This window comes from Crocodylus porosus, unplaced genomic scaffold, assembly GCF_001723895.1.
Source record: "Crocodylus porosus isolate Cpor-Errol unplaced genomic scaffold, CroPor_comp1, whole genome shotgun sequence".
In the NCBI taxonomy this organism is placed as follows: Eukaryota; Metazoa; Chordata; order Crocodylia; family Crocodylidae; genus Crocodylus; species Crocodylus porosus.
In genome coordinates, this window is record NW_017728910.1 from 25,611,070 (window position 1) to 25,634,453 (window position 23,384).

General features: G+C 50.9%; 1 protein-coding gene across 2 annotated transcripts in view; it reads left to right on the forward strand.

Annotated features, from left to right (window-relative positions):
* LPP (LIM domain containing preferred translocation partner in lipoma) overlaps nucleotides 1–23,384 on the forward strand; it is a 316,153-nt gene that overhangs the window by 222,645 nt on the left and 70,124 nt on the right. For both annotated transcript variants that reach the window (XM_019532903.1, XM_019532904.1), the window contains one exon: nucleotides 3,188–3,311. In XM_019532903.1, coding sequence (XP_019388448.1) covers nucleotides 3,188–3,311 — 124 coding nt within the window. The remainder of the gene's footprint in view (nucleotides 1–3,187; nucleotides 3,312–23,384) is intronic.

The window sequence follows — 23,384 nt, forward strand, 5'->3', positions numbered from 1 at the left end:
GCCTGCCCCGGTGCAGGGGATCGCTCCCTCCTCAGTGCAGCCTCGCCTCACCAGTCATGTCCCCCAGCCCCACAACCGTTTTTAATGTCCTCCACTGGACTCTCCCAATTTGTCCACATCTTTCTGTCTTCCCCCCCTCCCCAGTTTTCTTGAAGCATCCTTGAAATACAGATGACCCTCCAGCCCAGTGCAAGCCGGTGGTTGGCGTCAGGGCTCTTTTAAATGAAAGCTTTTGGTTTGTTTCTTGCACCTCCCTCCCCGGCATTTGGTGGTGGTGTTTGTTTGGGGAATTAATTTCCTGCCTCTCGGGAAGGCTCTCTGGGGCCTGGAGTGAAGAGGGCGGATGCAGAGCGATCGAGGGGAGAGCCAGGCTTCATGCAGCAGTGCCCAGCCTTTCCGCCCATGGGTGGGATGAGTAGGGCGGGATTGGTCCGCAGGTCAGATCCAGTGCGTGGGCCGCATCCAGGACGTGGGACTGGACCCAGTCTAGCATGCAGCATCGGACTGGCTGGGGGCTGATCCAGCGTGCAGGACTAGCCTGGCATATAGCAGGGCCATGTCATGTGGCTCACGGGACTTAGAAATGTGGCGTGGAGGAGCAGTGTTGGGGTTAATTGCCTCTTTCCTTGCTGCCGAATTCCCAGACCCAAGGCGAGCCACGCAGGCTGGGTGACATGGCTCCACGGGCCGGACGTGACCCGCAGGCCAGAGGCTGATCACCGTTGCTCTAACACCCGAGATCCTTTTGGGTGTTATTTAAGGCTTCTTTACCTGGAACGACCAAGCAATATTTAGGATAAGTCTTATGTAGAGTTTAGATGATGACTTTGTCCGGGGTGGTTTGGCCAGGGCTGATCCTGCCCCAGGCAGGGGTTGGACTGGATGAGGTCCCCTCCAGCCCCGCTTTATGGAGGTGCTACTGCCTGCGTCTACACCAGAGACAACTGACCCCCAGAAAGGGCGAGAAAGACCAAACCTAGACTCATCAGGAGAAACGGGATAGGAATATTTAAGTTTGATGTAACGGGGAAAATAGTCCTTTGCTAGAGCAGTCAAAAATGTTCCGGTTTTTTGATTATTTTGAGGAGAATAAAGCACATGTTTTTCATTTCATGGGCAGTTTTCGGTGGCTTTTTTCTTCCTACTGAGATTTCATTAGAAACATATCAGCTTTGGGCTTTTTTTTTTCCATGAAAATCCCCCAGATTGACAAAGCGCGAATTTTTCTCATGCATGTTTCGAATGCAGTCAACTATTTTTTGTTGGGAAAAACATGTTCATGTAACGCTTTCCACTCCCAAAATGGCCAGCGTGGGGGTGGGTTTGCATCCTTGTTTTACCAACCTCTGAGATACTTGGTTCAAACTTTTGTTCCAGTGGGATCTCATTCACTCCGAAGGAAAAAAACAATAATCACAATGAAGACAATGATCTTTACTAGAGAGGCTCTCGGCAGGAAGGCTTTTTTCCCAGAGAATCAGCCCACGTTTTTTAAATTCAAGATGGGAACAGATTAACTCAATCGCTGAATGTACCTTGTCTAATGATTCCTCACCTGTTTGTGCGGCTGCTTGCGGACGGTGATTTATTCATATCACACAACCGTTTAATTCTTGGTTGCCATTCTTGGTTGTAGAAAGAGGCTTAATAATCTACCCAGTTGGAAATCAAGAAAAACAATCAATCGGAGCATGCTGGCATGGCTTATTGAAGTATGAGCATGCCCATAACGGAGAAACAGCCTATACCCAATGACGAACCAAGTTTGTTCCTTTGACTTCCATGATCTTTAGTTTTCAGAGCGTGCGTACTCGGCCCTGATAAAGCCCCTGCGGTTGGTAATGCTTTTTTTGAATTCCTCTCCCTGTGCGATTCGGAGCACGGTGTCTCTGGGTGATGGAGATGTCAGCGCTGAGCACAGGTCTAAGGACTCCTCCAGGCACGATCGATGTCTAGTTTGCAGTGTCCCTCTTGCCCGAAAGAAGAGTCAGTGCATTTCAGGCAGTTCTTTAGGCATGCTGTGGAGTTGCTGCGTTTTATTGGCTCGAAGTAATTCATCATGTCAGCAGCGAGATTTTCCAGGCTCTGGAAGTTAAATGCGCATCATAAGAGCAAACAAAATGTTGTTTGCCGGTGATACTGCCATTCACCCGCGCTGACAGAGACGTGATGTATAGGAAAAGGTGTGATGTTCGCCGCTAGACTAATGTTTCTAAGGTCTGGATCCGAATATAAATCCCCGATGAAGGCAGCAATTAACCAACTAAGTCACTGGCTTTAAGGAACATACTTTATTGCACGAGCGAGTTGATTCTTGCGGGCGAGTTATGCAAGGAAACCATAGACGCTAGCAAATGTTATCTCAGTGTTTTGTAATGCTGAAAGGACCTGATGTTTAACTAGCACTACAGCCCTCCCAGAAGTAATTCCCCATTTCTCGAGACGTGTCCAGATTTTATACGACTCCCAGTGAGATGGCTCCTCTGAAAATATTGCTGCTATTTCACACCAGCTCTTAATCCATAAAGGCTGAGCGTTCGCGGGCTTGTTTCTAGGGACTCGTTTGTGTCTCTGGTCTTAAAATTAATGCGACTCTTGATGTCACTGCCAGGGTTTTCTTTGATCAGGGCACGGCTGTGCAAAAGCTGTACCAGGCGTATCTGCTCGTCAGAACAAGACTGATCCTTCTGGCCCGTACTGCAGCGTTGCGTCCAGCCTACCTTTATATCGTTCAGATTACCAGCCCTTTCACCCGTACCCTCAGGAGCCAATCCCAAAGCTGCACACTTTTGCTATGAAATGCTGCTCAGATGACATTATCCCCAAAATAAATTTGCTCCTCTGTTTTTTGGTCTCAGACTGGTGTGCCCTAAGCCTGGCAGCTTGGGATAGACCCATAACCTTTTGGGCTTACTCTCAAAAGTTGTCTGGGCCCCTAATCACTAGCCACATTTATATCGCTGCTAGTGTGCCAGCCTGCCTCACTCAAAGTAAGTATATTGTCCTTTATTGGCGTTTGGAAGAGACATGTTTTCATTTTATTCAGGGCGACGTGTAGTCCTCCAAAGACTTGGGTAGAAAAAACTAGCAACCAAGAGTGATCTTTAAAGTGAGACGCTGTCATACGTCGAGGCGTAGGTTATGCCCACCCAGAGACCTCATGCGATGCATGTTCTTCTCTTCCCAGGGCGGGTACCCTGGTTCTGGCCCAGCGTCAAATGCTCCTGTCTTCAGACCAGAGGATGAGCTGGAGCACCTGACCAAGAAGATGCTGTACGACATGGAGAACCCTCCCTCGGATGACTACTTTGGTAAGTGCCACGTCACGCTCAATAAATCTTACGGTGCCCCTTTGCGTATTTGCCAAGGTCCATCCTGGGGAGATGTGACAAGTGAGCGCAGTGTAACGGCGATGGGGTTCGTCATGATGGATTCGTTCAGCACGCTTGGGCTGGAAGTGTAATCGTCCGTAGGAATCCCTCTGTAATTTCAGCATAAATCTGATGCTTGCTCGCTGTGTGTTTTAAGTCTTAGCAATGATGAAGTGGAATTGTTCAGTGCCTGATTCATTGTAATGCCCTCTGCCAGCCGCCTCGATAGGCACTGGTCCAACTCCATAGGGTCTCGTTCTGATTTCACATATGTTAGGCACCAGTCAGATTGTGCTGACGCTACACAGGTGTACGTGAGATGAGCAGGGTCCTGCAGCCTTCAAAGGGAGCTACACCAGAGCAGGATGTGGCCCGTTGCAGCTGCGCCATTCTGGCTGGACAGGAACATCAGGCTCAGAGGGTAGTAGGCAATGCCTCCGTGTCTAGTTGGCAGCCAGTATCAAGTGGAGTGTCCCAAGGGTCAGTCCTGGGGCCGGTTTTGTTCAATGTCTTTGTCAGCGATGTGGAAGATGGGATGGATGCACCCTCAGCAAGTCTGCAGATGACACCGAGCTGCGGGGAGTAGTAGATATGGTGGAGGGGAGGGCTAGGATTCAGATTGACCTGGACACATTGGAGGATTGGGCCAAAAGAAATCTCCTGAGGTTCAACAAGGACAAGTGCAAAGTCCGGCACTGAGGAGGGAGCGATCCCCTGCACCGGGGCAGGCTGGGGGGGACGGGCTGGGCAGCAGCTCTGCAGAGAAGGACCTGGGGGGACAGGGGGCAAGAAGCTGGACAGGAGCCACCAGTGCGCCCTTGGTGCCAAGAAGGCGACCGGCATCCTGGGCTGCATTGGGAGGAGCGGTGCCGGCAGATCGAGGGCAGTGATTCTCCCCTCTATTCAGCACTGGGGAGGCCACATCTGGAGTCCTGTGTCCAGCTGTGGGCCCCACTACAGAAAGGATGTGGACACGTTGGAGAGAGTCCAGTGGAAATGGTGGTGGGCTGGGGGACAGGACTGGTGAGGAGAGGCTGAGGCAAATGGGCTGATTGAGTCTGGAGAAGAGAAGACCGAGGGGGATTTGATAGCAGCCGTCATCTCCCTGCCGGGGGGCTGCAAAGGGGATGGAGCTGAACTGGTCTCAGTGGGGGCAGATGACAGAAGGAGCAATGGGCTCAAGCTGCAGCAAGGGAAGTTGAGGTTGGATATCAGGAAAAACTCTCTCACTAGGAGGGTGGTGAAGCACTGGAACAGGCTACCCAGAGAGGTGGTGCAGTCTCCATCCTTGGAGGTTTTGAAGACCCGGGTAGACAAAGCCTTGGCTGGGATGATGTAGTTGGGGCTGGTCCTGCTTGGAGCAGGGAGTTGGACTAAATATGATGTCCCGAGGTCCTTTCCTACCCTCATTTTCTATTATACGATGACTCTAGGATCCACGTCCTGAGGTCCTGAAATCTGATTGATGTCCCCTACCTGAGTTTGAAAGGAAGCAAGTCCCAAAGAGCTCTGCTGTTTTTTGGAAACACCACTAAGTGCAGGAATGATGATTAGCACACAGCCCTCCGTTCTGCCAAGTCCTTCCTCAGTTGTGTTCAGCCTGTTATACTTCATTAATGACCTGAGAAAAAGCAGCCTTACCTAATTATGTCTTAGAAGGGGAAAAAGAGAAGGATGATCCTGGGACACAACCCTGATCTCTAGCTGGAGGAGGACGTCTTGTCCTTAAACTTAAAAATGCCCTTCTCCTCTTTCATGTGGGAAGGTCATTGCTCTGGGTCAGGACTTGATGCGTTTTGAGGCAGGCGCTGACTGAGCTGCACCCTGTGTCTGGATGAATGCAGCTATCCACCTTGGCTGGTGGATTGAGCCAGCATTAAATTCACAGAGGGCAGGGAGGTGGTGGGGATTTGAGTGTGGGAATGGGAAGAAAAGCCCTTGCAATGGTTCACAGTTAACTGTCCAAACCATTATTTCTGCCTTTGCATCTGCTCTCCATTTCTTTAACGTAGTCCCTTGGACTGCACAAGTTGAAGCATCATGTGGCGCACAGATCAAATGATAAGGAAAAGGACAAATGGGCAGAGACGTCGACTCTGATTTGCATTAAATATTGTCCGCCCAAGGTCTAAGTGCCGTGGTAATTGTAGCATACCCGATATCTGTCAGCTAATCGCTTTATTAGCTTGAATTTAGAAAACTGGATTTCAGCGTATTCAAAGTTGGTTAAGAGCAGATCAGTCTCGAATCGAGGAATCTAATTAACCTTGCTGGAAAGCTTCAAGGCGTTCTATTAAGTCATGAAAATAATTTGCCCCGATAATTACATTTGAAAGGCTGCAGAAAGGTCATCTTCTTTGGTCCGTCAGCACTTTGCCTCCTCCTGCTAGAGTGTGTCCCTTTCCATGCCTGCGATTTCCATCAAGCCGTGCGCGCTGTTTCCAGATACTCTGCGACACAGCTGATGTTCTCAGTCGCGTTGGCAAGCCACTTACTTGGCCGGTCAAATATTGTCAATTGACCACATATTTTCTGACCTGTCAAAGATTATAGCTATTTTACAAAAAAACACCTATTTTTTTTGTAGCTTTGTTGATAGAAATATGATTTTTATTTTTTTTAATGTATTTCTGAGCCTATTGTCTGAACCCTTTGGCATTTTTTTTTCAATTTTTGGCTGATCCTTGACCGCTCAATTGACCAAACTTTATGTGACCGGTCAAATACCCAACCCTATTGCTGAGGCATGGGAAGCCCTGAAGTCCTGTCTCCTCTTAGCCCTGGAAACCTCTGGAAGAGTCCCTTAGAGACCGATCGGGTGAGTTCAGAAACAGGGCAGCCTGCCATCCCATCGGCTCTTGTTTTCACTCCTCCACGCCACTGTAGCTTCACTGGATGGAAATTACTGAGGATGGTTTCAGGTGTAAGGGTTCAAGCCAGTCAACATTCAAAAAGGGAATTTGCTGAGCCCAGGAGATCAAAGTCATGGCAGCATTCATGGGTGGATGAGGTTCTTTGGGTAAATCTGATCTATTTTATAATATTACATATATATACACACACATACATATACATACACACATATATACATATACACACACACACATAAAAAAAATATATATATATATATTTCAAATAGTTGGAAAAGTTCTTCTTTGCAGAGTTCATGACATTTTCCCCTGGAGGCCAGGGGCTAGGGGTGGGGTAAGAGGAAGAAGATCTGGAGACTCACTTAAGCAAGAGTCACCAGATCATGCTCTGGCCTCTGTCGGATGTCTTGGGCAACCATCATTTGGGGATTTAACCCTGAGAGCTCTTCTAGCCTCCATGGTCTCTCTCTGCAGATGTGGAAATATCATTGTGAACAGGAAGGAATTGGCCAAATGTATTGCAGTCCGTGCACAGTCCCCATGCTGGATAGCACATTAGGTGCTGTTACATTAGGTGTTCTCCTGGCAGAGTATCTGAGCATTTACAAATCTTGAATGATCTACTGTTTTACAGCTGGGTGGCGAGACCTGGGATCTGATCCTGATCTTGAAATCAATGGCAAAACTCCTGTTCATTTCCAGGTGTTAGGAACCAGCCCTACGGGCCTCACCCCAAATACCGCAGGAGGTCAGTGGTGACACTGGAAACGGAACGAAAGTTTCCAAAGTCCAGGGCTAGTGCCCTAAGTACTGACTCCGGGAACAACCTGGCATCAGAAATAACCTCTCACTGGATCCCTTTGAATGAGGGAGGATCTTGCATCCAGGCTGTTCAGGTAGAGGAGGTCTTTTCACTCCCTTCAGAAACACGGTTCTCCCTGGGGCTGAGAGCAGATTTGATCCTTTAGAGAAAAAAAATGAAGACTCATTTCTTGCTTGAAATGCAAGGGGTTGGGCTTGATTGAATTGGCAGAGTTGGCATTTTGACAAAAAAACGGGGAGGCCTACCTCAGTTTTGCAAAAAACTTTCCAGGGGTCTTTCAGGGCCACGGGTGAGCTGAACCTCTGCTTTCTGTCTCATGTAAAGAAGGCGACCCTTCAGGTATTTCCTAGCATCGCGGGATGCAGCCCCTGCTTGAGACGAGGCACTGTAAAGCACAAAAACCCATGCAAACAGCTCATGGGAACGAGTCTGACAGATGCACAGCCGGTGGAGATGGAGAGAGCTATCATACTGGCCGGTCCACTGGGCAGGATTGTTTCTTCCAACATGTTCTTCAGGATATTACACCCTCGTGTGCTTTCAAGTTATCTGAGGGGCGATGCATCCTAGAGTTTTAAAATCCCCCCGAGTTTTCTGCAATGAACTTCTACTGAAGTCTAGGGAATGCCTCTAAGAGAAGCCCTGACTTTCTCATTATCCAGGTGGGCTGTTCATTTATTTCATCCTAGTTAATAGAAGAAGGGGAAAAAAAATCCCAAACCCTCCCCATTTGAATGCATACCAGCTCCCGTAAGAAGCTTTTAAGCCGATTATTAAAAGCGTGTGTTTCTTTACATGCTAATTATGCCTCGTTATGTGGTGTGTCAACACGGCTTTTGTTTAAAGTTACGGTTACGGTGCAGCATGGCGTGCGTTCTCGCCTGAACAACATCTGGGGCAGAAAATGGTAGGTTTTATGTGCCGTGACTGATAAGCTGACAGTCGCTTTCTGTTACATGATCAATCACGATGGCAGGAGGAAAAGAAAGGGAATGGAGACACCACCATAGAGGGCAAGGTGAGGTGTTTTCTCTTCCATGCAAGCTGTGTCCCAGGGCTTTTGACAGTTAGTGCAGGTGCAGAAGTAACGTCCCCTTCCTGTGTGTGCAAATACAAGTAGCGTACGTGCAAATGATGAGGCGCAGGCCGCCGAGAAAAGAAGATGCACATTGCTCACAGGAGCGGAGCGGGAAGCATTAGCTAGAGAGGGCTGCACTGCTGAGACAGCCTGACAGGCCTGCAGAGCAGGCGGCTTGTCTCCAGGGCTGGTGCGGTGTTGCAGTGGGGCCGAGAAAATCAGCAGACACCCCTCGGTGAGGGGTATCGTGCGTGCTAAGCCAGGCCAGTCAGCTACAGCCCTCCCAGATGTCCATGTGGCCGGTTTCACCCCATGGAAATTCTCCACTGCCTTGTCCACGCCAGGGCTAAGACTGTGTTAGCGATTGCAAAAGAAGACCGAGGGGGATTGAACAGCAGCCGTCACCTCCCTGCCGGGGGGCTGCAAAGAGGATGGAGCTGGGCTGGTCTCAGTGGGGGCAGATGACAGGACAAGGAGCAATGGGCTTAAGTTGCAGCAAGGGAAGTTGAGGTTGGATATTAGGAAAAACTCTCTCCCGAGGAGGGTGGTGAAACGCTGGAACAGGCTCCCCAGAGAGGCGGTGCAGTCTCCATCCTTGCAGGTGTTTAAGACCCGGGTAGACAAAGTCCTGGCTGGGATGATGTAGTTGGGGCTGGTCCTGCTTGGAGCAGGGGGCTGGACTGGATGTGACCTCCTGAGGTCTCTGCCAATCCTCATTTTCTGTGATTCTCTGAAAAGCACCTCTTATAAATCCTCATCTACACAAAACCACTGAGACAGGGAGGAAACGAGGGATTCACGGAGCTGAATTCATGGGGGATTGGGCCGTGGAAGGGAGCGAGCGCTGTGTGAAGAGGGTTGGGAGGGGGCTGGGAATGAGGTTTCCCCCTTCTTTGTCAAACGCAGATTGCTGCAAACAGCCGGGTGAGAATAAAAGAGGAGGCAGGTTCGGATATCAGCCCTGCTGTCTTCACAGCTCCCCTTTCACGTTTTGTGAGTGCCTTTTGGCAAGTCGCAGCTAAACGGCCAGTCATTCTGGCTTGCTTGAAGTGAGAAATACCGGGTGAGTCACGCCGCCCCTGCACAGCGCCTGTTGCCTCGCGAAACCCAGGCGAGGTGTTGGTGGTGCAGCACTCCTGCCGACTGAGGCATCTTAGGATGGAAAGTGTGGCCACCACGGGCCTGAGATGACACCCTGGGGCGGGCAGGCCGGCAGCGGAGTGGCTTGTTGCGTCACCTGCGGGCAAAGCTGCCTTTCCCACCAGCTTAGCCCCGTTCTGCATTACAATAGCTGTGGGGCCATCGGTAATTTTTGGAGAGCGTCAAGAGAGGCTCCGCTTCACAAGGGCTCGTCTGTATTTCTAGGGCCATGGTTGATAGCCACCGAATCACTCTGCTTTGGTGGCTGTCAACTTGGTGGGCAGAGTCAGACCCCTAGAAATACATGCTCTAAAGCCGGGGTCACGTCACCAGACCACTCTGGTTTGGTGACGTGACCCCTGATTTATGCCATGAAGGAGAGGAGAGGCAAGGCCCACTGATGCTCCAGCACTTACCTTTCTCTCCCCGGTGGCATCTCATCCACTCCTTCCTTTTGTGCCTCCTCTAAGCACAGTGGTGTTCATTATTGTTCCCATGCTGGCCAGACAAGGGCCAGAGAGGCCAAGTTTGGACCCAGATTGGCTCCAAATTTAGGGAGATTTGGATTTCCAGCGTCAGTTCAACTTATACCAGGCTTGAACCAAGAGAGGTGGGGATTGGCACCACGCTGAAGTGGACCTGTTGGCACCTGTGCCAATGATGGTACGGCAGGAGCAGTCTCTGCAGTGCCATGGCTTCACTCACCCTGCCTCAGTTTCCTCAGGGGTCTTTAATACCCTTGTATCGGGGCTTTCGGGATCTGTCTCTCTAGTCACTGCTATGCATCCAGGATTTCAACCCCAGTCCTTCGTGCCCTTCAGAGAGGGTCATGGCAGGCAGCCGTCTTGCTTAACCCAACCCACTGGGGCTCTGAGATCCAACTCCAAGGATGTCTCTAGAGGAAAAAGGGTCTCTTGCATCCCCCAGGGTCTGGGGTTTTTTTCCTTTTCTCTGACAAGCGTGGACTCACGGGGCTCTTTGCTGGGACTCCTCTGCTGCTATTCCACAGCTCCAGCTGAGCACTCTCACCCTTTCCAGGCATCTTATGACCCCTGCCCACCTGTCTCAGGACCACCAGGCCCATAGCCAAAAAGGATCTTGTAGGAAGGGAGCTGATGGGTCATAGGCAAGGCTGAGCCATCCTCCCCTGAAAGAATGCAATAGTTGGGTGCCGGATAGTGTCTCAGAGAGACTAGGGCCAAACTGATCAGAAGGGCTCACTCACCACAGCTGGGTTTTTGAGGGTCCCACATGAGGGTCCTAAAGATGCCCAACTCTTTGACCACCCCAACCTCTTAGTGACATCTCATGTTGAACGCCCAACAATCGAGCTTGGCCCACAGCTCAGCTGGGGTATAAGACACAAGAGCAGAGAAGCGCCTGAGAGCAAAGAGACCATGCTTGCCAAGCATGGGGAAAGCCGGAGGGAAGAGCGGGAAAGGGTGTGAGATGCAAAGCTGATTTCAAGACTGGTTCAGCCTTAGAAAGGCGTTTAAATGAACCCTTTAGTCGGCTTCACTTTGCTGTCGATAAGAGCTGGATTCTTGCCTACGGCAAGCACGCTCCGTTTTCAAGCCCAATTTTGCACCGCATTTGTGTGCACGTATGACCAACATGAATAACAAGGGAAGTGCCCTCCAACACGTGCCCTCCATCTCACCCAGGCCGCAGACGGCAAGATATTGCCTGGCGAGTTTTTCTGAAGCGCTGTTGCTTGCTTTCTAGGCCAGCACAGCTGCAAAAAAAGCTATCTGAATCCGACAGCAAAAGCAAAATTGCCACCTCAGTTCTGATTCCTTAATTGTTATTGTGGGTGACAAAAATGTCAACTGAAGCAGGAAGTTTTGTTTGTAAAGCCCTGGTTCCACTGGAATCGCGGGCAGTCAGCACAATCTTATTTTCACTTGGAAATGGAACTAATTTGATACAGAAGTGACTTAATGGAGAATAAGTACAGAGCATTAGGCTATCTTTGCTACAGGGAAGCTCCCCTGGCCACCGTTTGCGGTAGAAACGAGGTGGAGCGGACAGCAGAAGCGGAAGCGTCTTTTGTCTTGGCTCTTGGTGGATGAAAGATGATTTTCTGGTGTCTGCTAAAATGAAATATCAGGGAAGCCATTCTCTTACGCTACATCCGAACTGATATAATCATATGAAAACTTAATCTTCCGGGAAAATGATTTACTATTTGTATTGCACAAATGGGCAAAATGTGGAAGGTGCTGTACAAACAGCAAGACGTGGGACATGTCGCAGAGAAAGTGCAGACTGTGAGGGGGATAGCTGTGAAGGACCAGATACACCCCAGGGAATTATGCACAGAAAAAAATCAAAATTTTGCACGGAAAAATTCAAAATTATGCAGAAGTAATTACTTTTAATTTTTTTCACAAATTAAACTAAATATAACACTCCTTGAACCTTCTTTAGAAATATATGCAGGTACTTTGAATATATATGCATATATATGAAATATATATGCACATATATTTATATGCATATATCCATATCCTATATATGGATATATGCATATACATGCATCTTTATTTAATATAATATGCATATTTATTTCATATATATGCATATATATGAAATATATACAGGTATGCAGGTACTTTGCATGGTACGGGGGTAGGCATAGGGTGTGTGTGGGGTTTGTGGATGGGTATGGGGGGTTGTGAAGGAGTGTGGGTATGTGGGGTATGTATATGTGGGGTTTGTAGGTGGGTGTGCGGCCCACCCACACACATTCCCCACCTGTGATGCACAGCCCCCACTGCCCTTGGCTCAGCAGCAGCAGGCAGCGGGTCCCCGGGGTGCTCATGGCTGCAGCAGACAGAGCCGCCAGTGGCACGAGCCTCTAGCCAAGCCCCAGGGCCTGCGCACACTGGCATGGAGTTGGCCTGGCCCGCTGGCATGTGCCGTAAAACCAAATGGGGCTGGCTCTATGCCAACACATATGGCCCACGGTGCTGCAGGTGGGAGCCACGTGCCACCAGGCCAGGCGGGCTTCATGTCTCCACGTGTGCATTCCCACTGGAGTGCTGGAAGCCCCACATGGAGCTGGCTGGCTTGGCCCGATGGCATGCGGACTGGGAGCCACATGCCTTCAGGCCAAGCAAGCTCCATGCCTCCCCAAAGCATTCCCCATTGGAGCGCAGGAAGTCCCACGTGGAAGCACTGAGCTGGCTGGCCTGACCCAATGGCATGCAGCCCATACCCACCCACATACCCCACACCCATCCACAAACCCCACACCCGCCCCCCTGCTCCTGCAGGCAGGAGCTCCCCTCTCCACTTACAGCGGTCTAGCTGCATGGTTCTGCGCCTGCAGGTGGAGGCACAGAGGCTGCTGAGGTTAAATTATGCAAAATTATGCAATTATGTGCACTCATGCCTTTTATGTGCAAAATTGCATGGGCACATAATTGCATAATTCCCTGGGGGTGTCACCAGACCAGAGCATCTCACTATGAATCAGCATCTTCTGAAATGGGAGAAAAGCAAGGCTTTTCTTTCTTGTTTTTTAAGTTAAATAAATAATTACTTAAAAATCAAGTGTTCCTTATGAAGTTACTGGAGGCTGAATCACTGATGCCTTTATTTCATAGACATTAGGGCTGGAAGGGACCTCAGGAGATCATCATCGCTAAAAGCTCACCAGTTCAAGTCCAACTCAAGAGAGCAAGTACCCAGAGTGCTTTCCAGCTTTCTCATGGGTTTCTTCCCCAAGAGGTGGTGAGTCTCAGGGCAGCTCTCAGAGGAGCTGCACCAGAATTGGCCACTGCTGTATATACTAATTGGCACCTCTGTCGTGGATCTCCAGCCACGGGGCCAGGAGCCGTGCACCCATGATCACCTCAGGTCCATCCTGGGGCACGTAACAAAACAGTGAATAGCATGGTGAGAGCTCGTCTTGGCTTTCCTCTTCGTTAGGCTTATTCTGTGCATAAGGAGAGATCTGGGCTGCAGGATTGTCATCAATCTGGAGCATCTCATAGGCACTGTATCCTCGCATGCGATATAACTTTTGAGTTGTGGGGGGAGAATTGTGTGTCTGAGAGAGAGAACCCAGCATGGATGGTAATTTATCACCATGGTTTTCTTTTCAGACTTAGTACAACCTCATTATAACGAACTCTCCCGGGACCCGGAGAGAAGTGCATTAAACCAGAGTGTTTGCTCTCTATTTAAGGCACAGCAATAATGAAAAAATCGGTCCCTGCTATTGGGTTTATTAAGAGCTGGAGTTTGCTGTACACAGGGGTTGTTCTAAGAAGGATGCACACTGTCGCTTTTTGATCTCCAAGTCATGAAATGCATCCGGCCTCGCAACATCTCTAATGGGCCAAAGGGCAAGGCTAGGCTGCGCTACATAAAGGTACAAGGCCAGTGCCTGGCAGGGCTGAGCACACACTCACAACTCTTGGGGTTGCGAGTGTAATCCTCCTTCGTCAGGGGCACTCGGGCCCTGTGACATGGACCAATGGACCACTCCATTTCTGTTGGCTTTGGTGCCGTTTTGCAGCCCGTTAGCCTGCAAACTGGAACGAACACATCGTTCCTGGCTAGCCCGCCGTTTGAAGCTCCCCACCCCAGTTTACTGTAATGGTGCAGCTCTTTAGTGCCATAGTCTTTATTATTTGCTCTACAGAAATGCCCACGATGGCAGCCAGGATCAGGGCCTTGCAGTACTGTGAGCCCTGTAGACTCAAGTCAGAAGCAGTCCCAGTTCCTGAGAGTTTGAAGACCGAATAGAGGGCAAACGTTACCGCTATTTTTCACACGAGGCATGGAGAGATGCGGCGAGTGACTGAGGTCACTGAGGAAATCGGTAGCAGAACTGAGCATGCGGAGGACTCCGTAGGTGCAGGGTTTGGCAACCTATAGCCTTTGGGCCAGATCTGCTGTGCCAAGCAATGGCGTCCAGCCTGCGATGCTGGGATATCGGGGACGTGTCAGTGGCTGGGGGTTAGTTACGTTGTCAGCAGCGATTCAGCGCTGCGGGCAAAGCAGTGGCTGGCCTGCCATGGGCCAAGCTGGGTGACTTTGGCCCACCGCTCTAAATATGTTACCGCCTGCTTTTTAGATCCCAGTGCCCGAACCCCAAAACCCTCGTCTCACGAGCGTTAAGGGAAAATCCCCCTTTTTAGGGATTTAAGGGAACATCAACACCATGGCCCCGCTAGCTTCCTCTCGCCTAGAATAATGCAGCCACGCTTCAGGCTCTCTCCATGTACAACCCTCATTTTCCGGGGTTAATAACATGACTGTGAAAAATAAGAGGGGGAAAAAAAATACCCTGCTTCCGGATCCAACTTGGTAATCTTAAGTGCTGTTAATGCAATGTGCCTGCTAATGGTGTTGCACTGCAGAGTTTAGATAATTCATGGCTATTATGAAAATTGATAATTCACCATCGTAATCGGTTACTTTCCAGGCTAGCAACCAGCGTGTTATTTGGGGTGGGTGGGCAAAGAATAGGGTTTAATTGCTATTTCTTTTTTAATGCATTGCTGGCATCAGTCTAGAGTTTTTACTGGTGGCTTGTCCTTTGCTTACAGTTTTCTGTGGGCATTTTGAGTGTCATGGAGTTTCATCGGGAGGGGAAGGGGGGGAACCCCATTAATTAATTAATTGTTTTATATCTGTGAGTAAAATGCAGTAAAGAATAATTAAGCAGAGCTTTCTCATTTGCTGAGTGTTCTCCTCGAGCCTTTATTTCTGGCGGAAATGAACAAAAAGGGAGAAAGTGTGTGAGAGAGAGACAGAAAAGGAATCGCTTTGACTCAGAGCGTGCAAGATGAATCATAACCCACTTTCTCATCCGAGATGTGCAAAATATTCCGGCACGGCTGTCAGTGTCAGCATAATCAATACGGAGTGTTTTTCAGTTGGCAAAACGACGGACGGGGAGGGGACGGGGACGTATTAGAGAAACAAAAAGGATCCCGGGTGGAAAAAGCTTCTGGTTTCCTGCGGTGGATGGTGCAGGTCTCACGTCTGCTCATGCACTCTTGGGTTGGTCGTGCCACCTAAGAAGCAGGTGTGCCCGACTCCCACTCCGGGAAAGTCTTGGGGATCCAGGGCCAGTTTGGTGCGAGCTGCTTTGCAGATCTTGCAACCCACCTTCACCAAAGTGTGGATCTGCCGGACAGGAAGAAGTAAGCCCGTGTCGACTTGTGGAACATATAGACAGACACTGCCCATCTGGCCTGTTCCAGCATGTGTGACACCACTAATTAGGGCATGCATGGCCAGGCGTGATGCTGTCCCGTTATCTTGCCTGCATGCCAGTCCCAGGAGGGGCACGGAAGACACATCTCACAAGTGCCAGGACTGTGGGGCTGTGAATTTGGGAAGTAAGATCAAATCCGCTACTTTACAGAGAGCTGGATTTCCAAACGCGCTTGTAGTACGCACGCAATTATTAACGTGTGGCACTCCTTGCCGCTGGAGGTTGTAGAGGTAGATCGTATAACCTGGTTGAAAAGGGCGGGGTGATGAATATGAGGGGGACAGGTCCATTGAGAGCTATGCAAGAGACAGTCAGGAGTGTACCCTCTGTCATCCCCACACCAATGACAGTTGATGCCAGGGGATGGATGCCCCATTCATATATTGCATCTACAGCGTCTCCTACTACCATTATTGGTAGATGGACAAGATGCACCCTTGGTCTTATCCAGGCTGGCACGGATGTTTTTATGGCAGAGCATGGTGGAGTCTACCCTTTGTGGGAGTAGGTCGGTCAAGATCAGCTTTGCACCCATCCGCAAAGACATGCTGCTTCAGAAGTGACATGATAGAAATGTGCCTCCGGGCATTTCAGAGGGGAGGAAGGAGTGCATCCCACCAAATATAGCTCCGAGGAGCATTTCAGGTGATGGTTACTGTGCAGATGTACTGTGGAGGCTTTTAACATCCTTCACAACATCAAGGGCTGGCTGCTGCTAGACACAAGCTATTGAACTCCGGGATGCAGCAGTCTCAAGTGTTGTGGCAAATGCTATAGGTCTCTCTGTGCTTCTCAATGGAGCCATTTTCTGTTGTGAATCCCGTCACTCTCTTGCCTGCCCCTACAATGCTCTTGCAATTGTTAGTTCCTGGCGCTGTGGCCTTGTGCTCCGCTCCTCTGGTAAACAGCAGCATTCGGATTTTAAAATACAATCTCCTCTGCAAATTCCAGACCCAGGCAATATTTGCAGAGGTTAATAACTTGCTCTGTAGCAAACGCGTGCTCTGGGTCTGATTACCCACCAGCGGACACTCAAGCAAATGGTTTGGCAGCATTTAAGTGAATGGTAGCTTTTGTGGGGGGTGGGGAAGAAACCCCCCCAACCTTGCAGGGTTGTCATTGTTTTGGTTTGTCATTTTGCATTGGGATTTTTTTTTTTGTAAACCCTGCGGCTGAAACTTTAGCATAACTTTGTTATCCGTATGCCCATCAGGATAGAAAGTGCCCTCCATAGGCTGCAGTAAGGAGAAGGCTGCTTCACGGTCCAGATGTCCCTCCCTGATCACAGCTTGCCTGTCGTTTCCAAACAGTGTCCTCATTTTTGAGCCACACGCTGGTGCCTGCCTGGAGTCTCATTAGGAGAGGGAGGAAGTGAACTCCGGCGTGATTTTTGCGGAGGAAGGTACCGAGCACCGCTCCGGTGCACGGGATGTCTGTTGCTGTCCGCGTCCGCACCCTGCAGAGGAGATAACTCCAGTCTCGTATCCATCCTTGTTGCCATCACCATGGCCAGGACTCCTCTTTCCCATTTCTCCCTGCAGTTGAAGCTAGTGACACTCGACTCCCCGTGTCTTTTCTGCCAGGGACGAGTTGGTTGTTGGAAGGTATCAGTGCTAAAAAGCTGACTTCGCTCGAGCGAGCGGATGCTCAGGTGAGTTGCGGCCACTGCACACGGTCATGTAATCATAGACCAGTCGGGCTGGCGGGACCCTCGGGGGGTCATGTCCAGTCCAACCCCCTGCTCAAGGCAGGATCGTCCCTGGCTAAACCATCGAGTCGGGCTGGGAGGGACCTCCATGGGTCCTCGAGCCCAACCCCTGCCAGAAGCAGCACCCTCCCTATCCAGACCCATAATCTAACCTCTTGGTAAAACTATCAACCCAGACACAGCACAAGACAAGTATTTAGCTAACCAAACCCTCGCTTCTGATTCAGTCGCCGCCCTACCATACTGCATCTGGCTCTGTGTCTTGCTGGCAGTCGGTCACGAGCCCTTGCTACCTGCGAAGATCTTGAGTGTTGACACCCCGAGGCTTGCTTGTGTGTTTGTGAGGGGCTGGGTTGGTGGTTATGGGGCAGTTCAGGAGCCTGGGCAGGCAGTGGGACATGTCCGAACATTTTTAGACATCCCATCCTACATCCTTACATCGATAGGTGTCGCACACTGAGTTTCATCCAAAGATCAGCCCCCGACTCGCGAAGCCTCGTGGCTATTTAGGTGTTTAACTGCCACTAAAATCCATCAGCGCTGGGCACCTCAAGGGGAGTCAGGTGGCTGCGCGCCTCTGAGGATTTGGACACGTCCAGGTGCTTATGTGCATCCGGTTCCCCAGGGGCTGTTTGCTTGCTATTGATTGTCCTGAAGCCAAACCAGTCGCAATCTCTTTTTTTTTTTTATCTTTATCAGGTAGAGAGATTTTTTCTTTTCCTTTCCCCATTGCGAAATACTTGTATTGGCATTTCAAAGAAGTGAAGCACAAAGGCAGATAAAATCCCAACATGTGCCTTCCAGATGTGCCGAGCCAGCGCCTCGTTACCCTGCGTGCAATCGCACTTGTCCGGTGGGAAAGGGGGAGGATTGGAGTGGAAGCAGGAGGAAGGAGCCTGGGAGCAGGAATAACCCCTTCGGTGCAAGCGGGGAGCAGGACGCTTGCACGTTGCTGGAGCTCCTTCCAGACGGCTGCGGGGCTGGTCTCGCGGTCACCTGGCTTGGAGATCTTCAGGATTTCCATAAGAAAAGGGCACCACTTAAATTTACCAGGTGCTTACTAAACTGCATTAGTTAAACCAGTGTCCAAGGCCACGTTTGAGTGAAACCAGGCTTTGGATGAAGCATGAGGGACAGGTTTTTGGCTCAGGCTCTGCGAGCCAGTCTGCAGTGGGGCTCACCCTGATTTGAATGATGCCAGTGCAGTTCCTTATAGCAATGTAACATCAGGCCTGTTCCTAATGTCCCAGCCCCATCTTGCCCAGGGGGTGGCTGAGAGTCGCGCGAGTAGCATAGCTCTCTGTCCTGCCAGGGGAGCTGGACGGCCTGTAGCGGCTTCAAAGTCGGGGTCCTTGGAGCGGGGTGAGCTGGGGGCCCTGCTTGGTTAGTTCAAGCCACGGAGATGCTTGTGCTTTCCAGTCCAGAGGTCCTGGGTTGTCCCACAGGCAGTCCAAGCAGGGTGTCCTGAGGGATGCTTGCAAGGGCAGTCTCTGCAGAAAGGCAGAATGAACCGATGCCTCCACCATTGGTCCCTCGAGCCCCGCGTGGAGGCTCGTCCAGGGCATGGGGTTGATTTTTGCTCTGATTTTCCCACGTCGTTGAGCACGTCCTCTTTTGCAGTAAACCTCTTCATCTTCCGCTCTCAGCTTTTCTGGTCCCTTTGTAATTTAGTGAGTGCTGACAGCAGAGCATGATGGGGGAGCGGGAAGTTGCTTGCCTCTGGTCCGTCCAATGTGGCTTAATTGCTTTTCGAACCATTGCCGGGAGGTGCATTCATCTTTTTATTGCCTGTCTCCTTTCATGAAGCAGTACTATTCCACTGAGGATCATAGAGCCGGAAAAGCCACTTGCAGCCCCGAGTCTTGTATCAACAACCAAAGTCCCGGGGTTCCTGCTATCAGCATTTCTACGCAGATAATCACATTTCTGGGAATGCTTTGCAGCCAGCGTGGGCCGGCGGAGGAGGGTCTGAACCGTTACAGATGTCCCGGTGCGTCTCGCAGGCCTGTGACTTGGAGCCCAGTCCACCTTAGGCACATGCACCTTGTAGGTCACATCCTCAGCTGGCTCGTCCCAGTTTGACCGGCGGTAACATCAGCTTGAATGGGGACCGGAGCCAGACGTTACTACAGGAGCGCACTGGGACGGTGCTGCCGTTTGCAACCTGTTAGCGGTCTCGGGGCTGGTGATGGCAGACGCAGCAAGGGTTCGTGCTGCAGGGAAAGACCTTCGACAGCTTTCCTTCCAGCCTGCCTGTGTTGGCTCCCCTTCCCTCGCCACTAGTAAGTACCCTTCGGTAACCCTGGAAGCCACAAGCACAGCCGTCCCTAGCAAGAGGCTTTTGCCGTATCTGCAAGAGAGGGGGGAGAAGGGTGATACGCCTTCCCAGGATCCCAGCACATGTGTCGGCTTCATCCCATCTGGGCCTCGTTACTGAGGGGGGGAGGCTCAGTTTCCCTGTGAAGTGGTGTCGGAGTGATGAACCCCAGGCTGGCGAAAGCCAGACGCAGGCCAAATGTCGCAAAGTTTGGACGCGGATCTGAAACGAAGCCGCAAGCTTTTCCAGCGCTCCGGTCTGGAAGCTCACCGGAGACTTCCCAGGAAGCGCCTGGCCGCGGCGTTTCAGCACGCCTCCGAGCAGGGGGAAGCCAGGGGGAAGGAGGAATCATTTAAAAAAGAAATATGCAACCAAACCCTATTCGCTTCGACTTTCGGGCCCTTTGTTATTCCCTTTAAGTGGGCCTCGTTTTGCACCACTTCCCTGTTTTGGTTGCTGACTGAAACAAGCTGCCGTGTTTCCCAGGCCCAGGAGGGTTTCCCCTTTGAGAACGATGCCAGCTGACCGGTCTGCCTAAGAAAGCTGCAACCAGCTTCGTTCAAGGTGGGGATTTAAAAGGATGGCATTAAACCAGCCCCTCTGTGGCTGTTCCTATCAGTTGAAGAATGACTTAGGTCAGTTTAGCTTATGTCAGATAGATGCAGGCTTAAGATAAACTGAAATAAATTGTGTCCATATGCACTCTAAATCTTAATTGTGATCTAAATTGGTTTTAAGGTCATGTAGATAAGCCTGTGGGCTTTAGGTATCATGCCAAAAAGTTCTCTGAAGCTTTAATATGTGATGTGATATGACATGATGTATACCCTTTGGGAGATGCAACCTTTGGGGTTCATGGAAAGTGGAGGAGAGACAGGAGTGAGGGGCTGAGGATAGGCAAGGAAATAGGGAGTCACATCCAGAAGACAACCAGAGACGAGAAAGGATGTTGTCTTCAGCTGCAGATAGGGAAATCGCCACTGCGGTATCTGCAGAAAGGTAAATTGACTCTTTTTGAGAGCCAGGACTCAGCCATGTCAGGCGAGAACCGGAGGAGAGACAGAGCAATTGCTGCTGCTTCTCCGACAAGGGCAAGATTCAGGAGGGGGCCGGAGGTAAATGGCTGGTTGATTGCAGAAGACTCCTCGCTGAGCAGAGACCACATGGGCTGGATGCTCAGAGCAGACAGAGCCGCGGGCTTTCTCCCCTTGGGCGCCGACGGGGCTGGGCAGCAGCGTGAGAGCTGTTTCAGTGTGGATGTTGCATAGGAGTTAAAGTGGGCAGTTGCTAAAGCATCTTGCTCATTTGTTTGTGCAGCTCAGTGTGTTTTAGAGGCTTGCCCAAAGCTCGCTCAGAGCCCAGGGCACCTTCCCTGTAGCCTCTTGCTAGTCACCAGATCTTAGTGGATCTCAGTCGAGGTGATGTGCATCATGCAAACCGAGGGCTGGAAGGGAGCTCAGGGGGTCACATCTAGTCCAACCCCCTGCTCCAAGCAGGACCAGCCCCAGCTACACCATCCCAGCTAGGGCTTTGTGGAGCTGGGTCTTCGAAACCTCCAAGGACGGAGATCCTTTTAAGGGTGGCATGCAGTATCTGCCCCGTTCGGTGCACAAGCCCCTATGTGCAATTCACAGGATAAACCCAGAAATTTTAAATAGGAATCCACAGCGTCCTTCGGCCCTTCTGGGGGTTTCCTCAGCTTTGTGCAATGGAAGAACTATTCTGTTATTTTTCCATAATCCAAGATTCAAGGCCAAGCTAAGAACTGGCCAAGGGGAGCCTTGCATCTCCCAAGCGGTACCCTGAGTCTAAAAAGGTTGAGAACAACTGGTTTAACCCACCAGAGAAGCAGAACAGACTTAGCGCTGCTGCAGACCTCTGCTTTATGTGTTGATGTTGAAGGGCTTGCTACGGATAGATCCAGGGGTAGACCCAAGCTCAGTGCTTGCTAAGGTTTGAAGTGTCTGAGCATGACACGTGCTGGATTTTCTTTGAATAATTATTCAGTAGTAGTTCCCCACCGAGCGGGGACCGGGCAAGTCTCATCCCTCTAGGTGGAAGTTTCCACAGGCTCTGAGCCCATGGCCTGCAGAGGAATGATAACACCTCCAAGGCCGAGCTGCTGTTTTCCACTGACATCTTTCTATCCCACCATCCCGCCTGGACTGCATGGACCTGGGAGTCTGTCCAACAAAAGCTTCGGTGCTATTTCCCATCCGCCTCCACCAGTAAAAGCATGATCCTCCAGAGCCATCAGTCCGGGTCTCACCTGGTCAGGAACGCTATCATGAACAGAAGGTTATAAACATTGGATGTGACCTGCAAAGAGCCTCCTCTCCCCAGAGCAGTGTCACCTTTTTTGACACGAGGCACCTCCAAATCTGCTGTAAGAAGCTGACACAAGTGCCCCTTTCGGAAGGTGGCTCCAGCCCTTCACGGCTGGATACAAAGCTCCAGTTTCTTGCGGGCAGTCAGATACTGGATTGTGATCCTGCATGCAGTGGTCCTAAATTGGGAAGTGGGGAGAAAAGGAAACCTCTGCCTGGAAGAAAGTAATACAAGGTAGGCAGATGCTTGCAGCTGTCAGACGTCTGCGGACAGAAGCCATGCCCGGGGGAGATGGATGAGGACTCAGAGCTGAGGTGCAGGCTGAAGAGCAGTTGTCACACGGCTCCTGGACAATGAGTGTCTGTGTGTTGCTGCGTGGTATCTGAGGTTGGCATTCTCCAAGGAGCCTGGACGAGTTGGCTCCTGTCAAAATTCGACACAGTTTTTGCATCTCCCATGCCTTTGAAAATCCCCAAACTTAAATTCGTTGGGCATTTGCAGCAAGCCATCCACTCCTGAAGTCTCTGTGAATCCCTTCCATCCCTTTCTTTCTGTGTTGTCTTACCCTCCTTCCCAAGCAGGAGGCAAGGCCGGATTGGCAGACCCCTGAGTCTGTGGCTGAGATAAAATCTCTTGACTCCAAGTTTCGAGTCTCCGACCTGTTTCCCAGGCTTGTCCACCTTCCCAGCTGCACGGAGCTTCCTGTATATCTCACGTCGCTCCCTCTGCCTGGCCTGAGCTGCGCCTACCCAGCTCAGCAACGCCCCAACAAGTCATGACTGGTTTTTGGCTGGCATTGTTTGGATAAAATACTGCCGGCGGCTGCCCTAAGTTCCTGGAAGGAAAAGGGCCAAGCAGGGCATCCTGTGCAAGGTGGGAACGATTGCAACAGCAGGTCGCTTGGGCAAGGACGATCTGGTGCTCTTTGCTTTTGCAGCCCCTGGCACCACAGGCTTCTGGTGGGCGACAGGATGCAGTGGAAGATGAATGCAGCCTGAGCAAGAGGCCACTGGGCGAGGAGCAGGATGGATCAATTCCCCCAGCATGGGTTGAAAAGCTGGCATTTCATTGCACATCCTCGCCCTCCTCCCGCCTTCTTCTGACGAGCCTGACTGGGAGCTCCCCACAGAGCCCAGACGGCAGTCTGAATTTGGGACTCTTGTATTTCTGAGCCATCGGGAGCTGAGAGCAGCTAGAAACCGATGCATCCGGCCGGGAGAGAGGGTTGCCGTTTATTAAGTGCCGAGCCTTATTTCAAATATTAAATAACCCAGCAGGAAGTGAACTCGTCTGGCCTCAGAGGCTGCAGCGTCTCGTGGCCACTGCTAACCTCCTGGGCTGGCGGCGCGGCCCCTGAAACCACGCGTTCCCGTCTCGACCGTCAAGTCGAACGTCCTGAGTCATCGCATTTGCCCTCAAGTGGGGGCCAAGGCAGCGCGCTTTGAACACGCCTGCAACCGGGGTTGGTCGGGAAAGCCAGCACCGCTGCCCTGCCCGCACACCTCCCATAG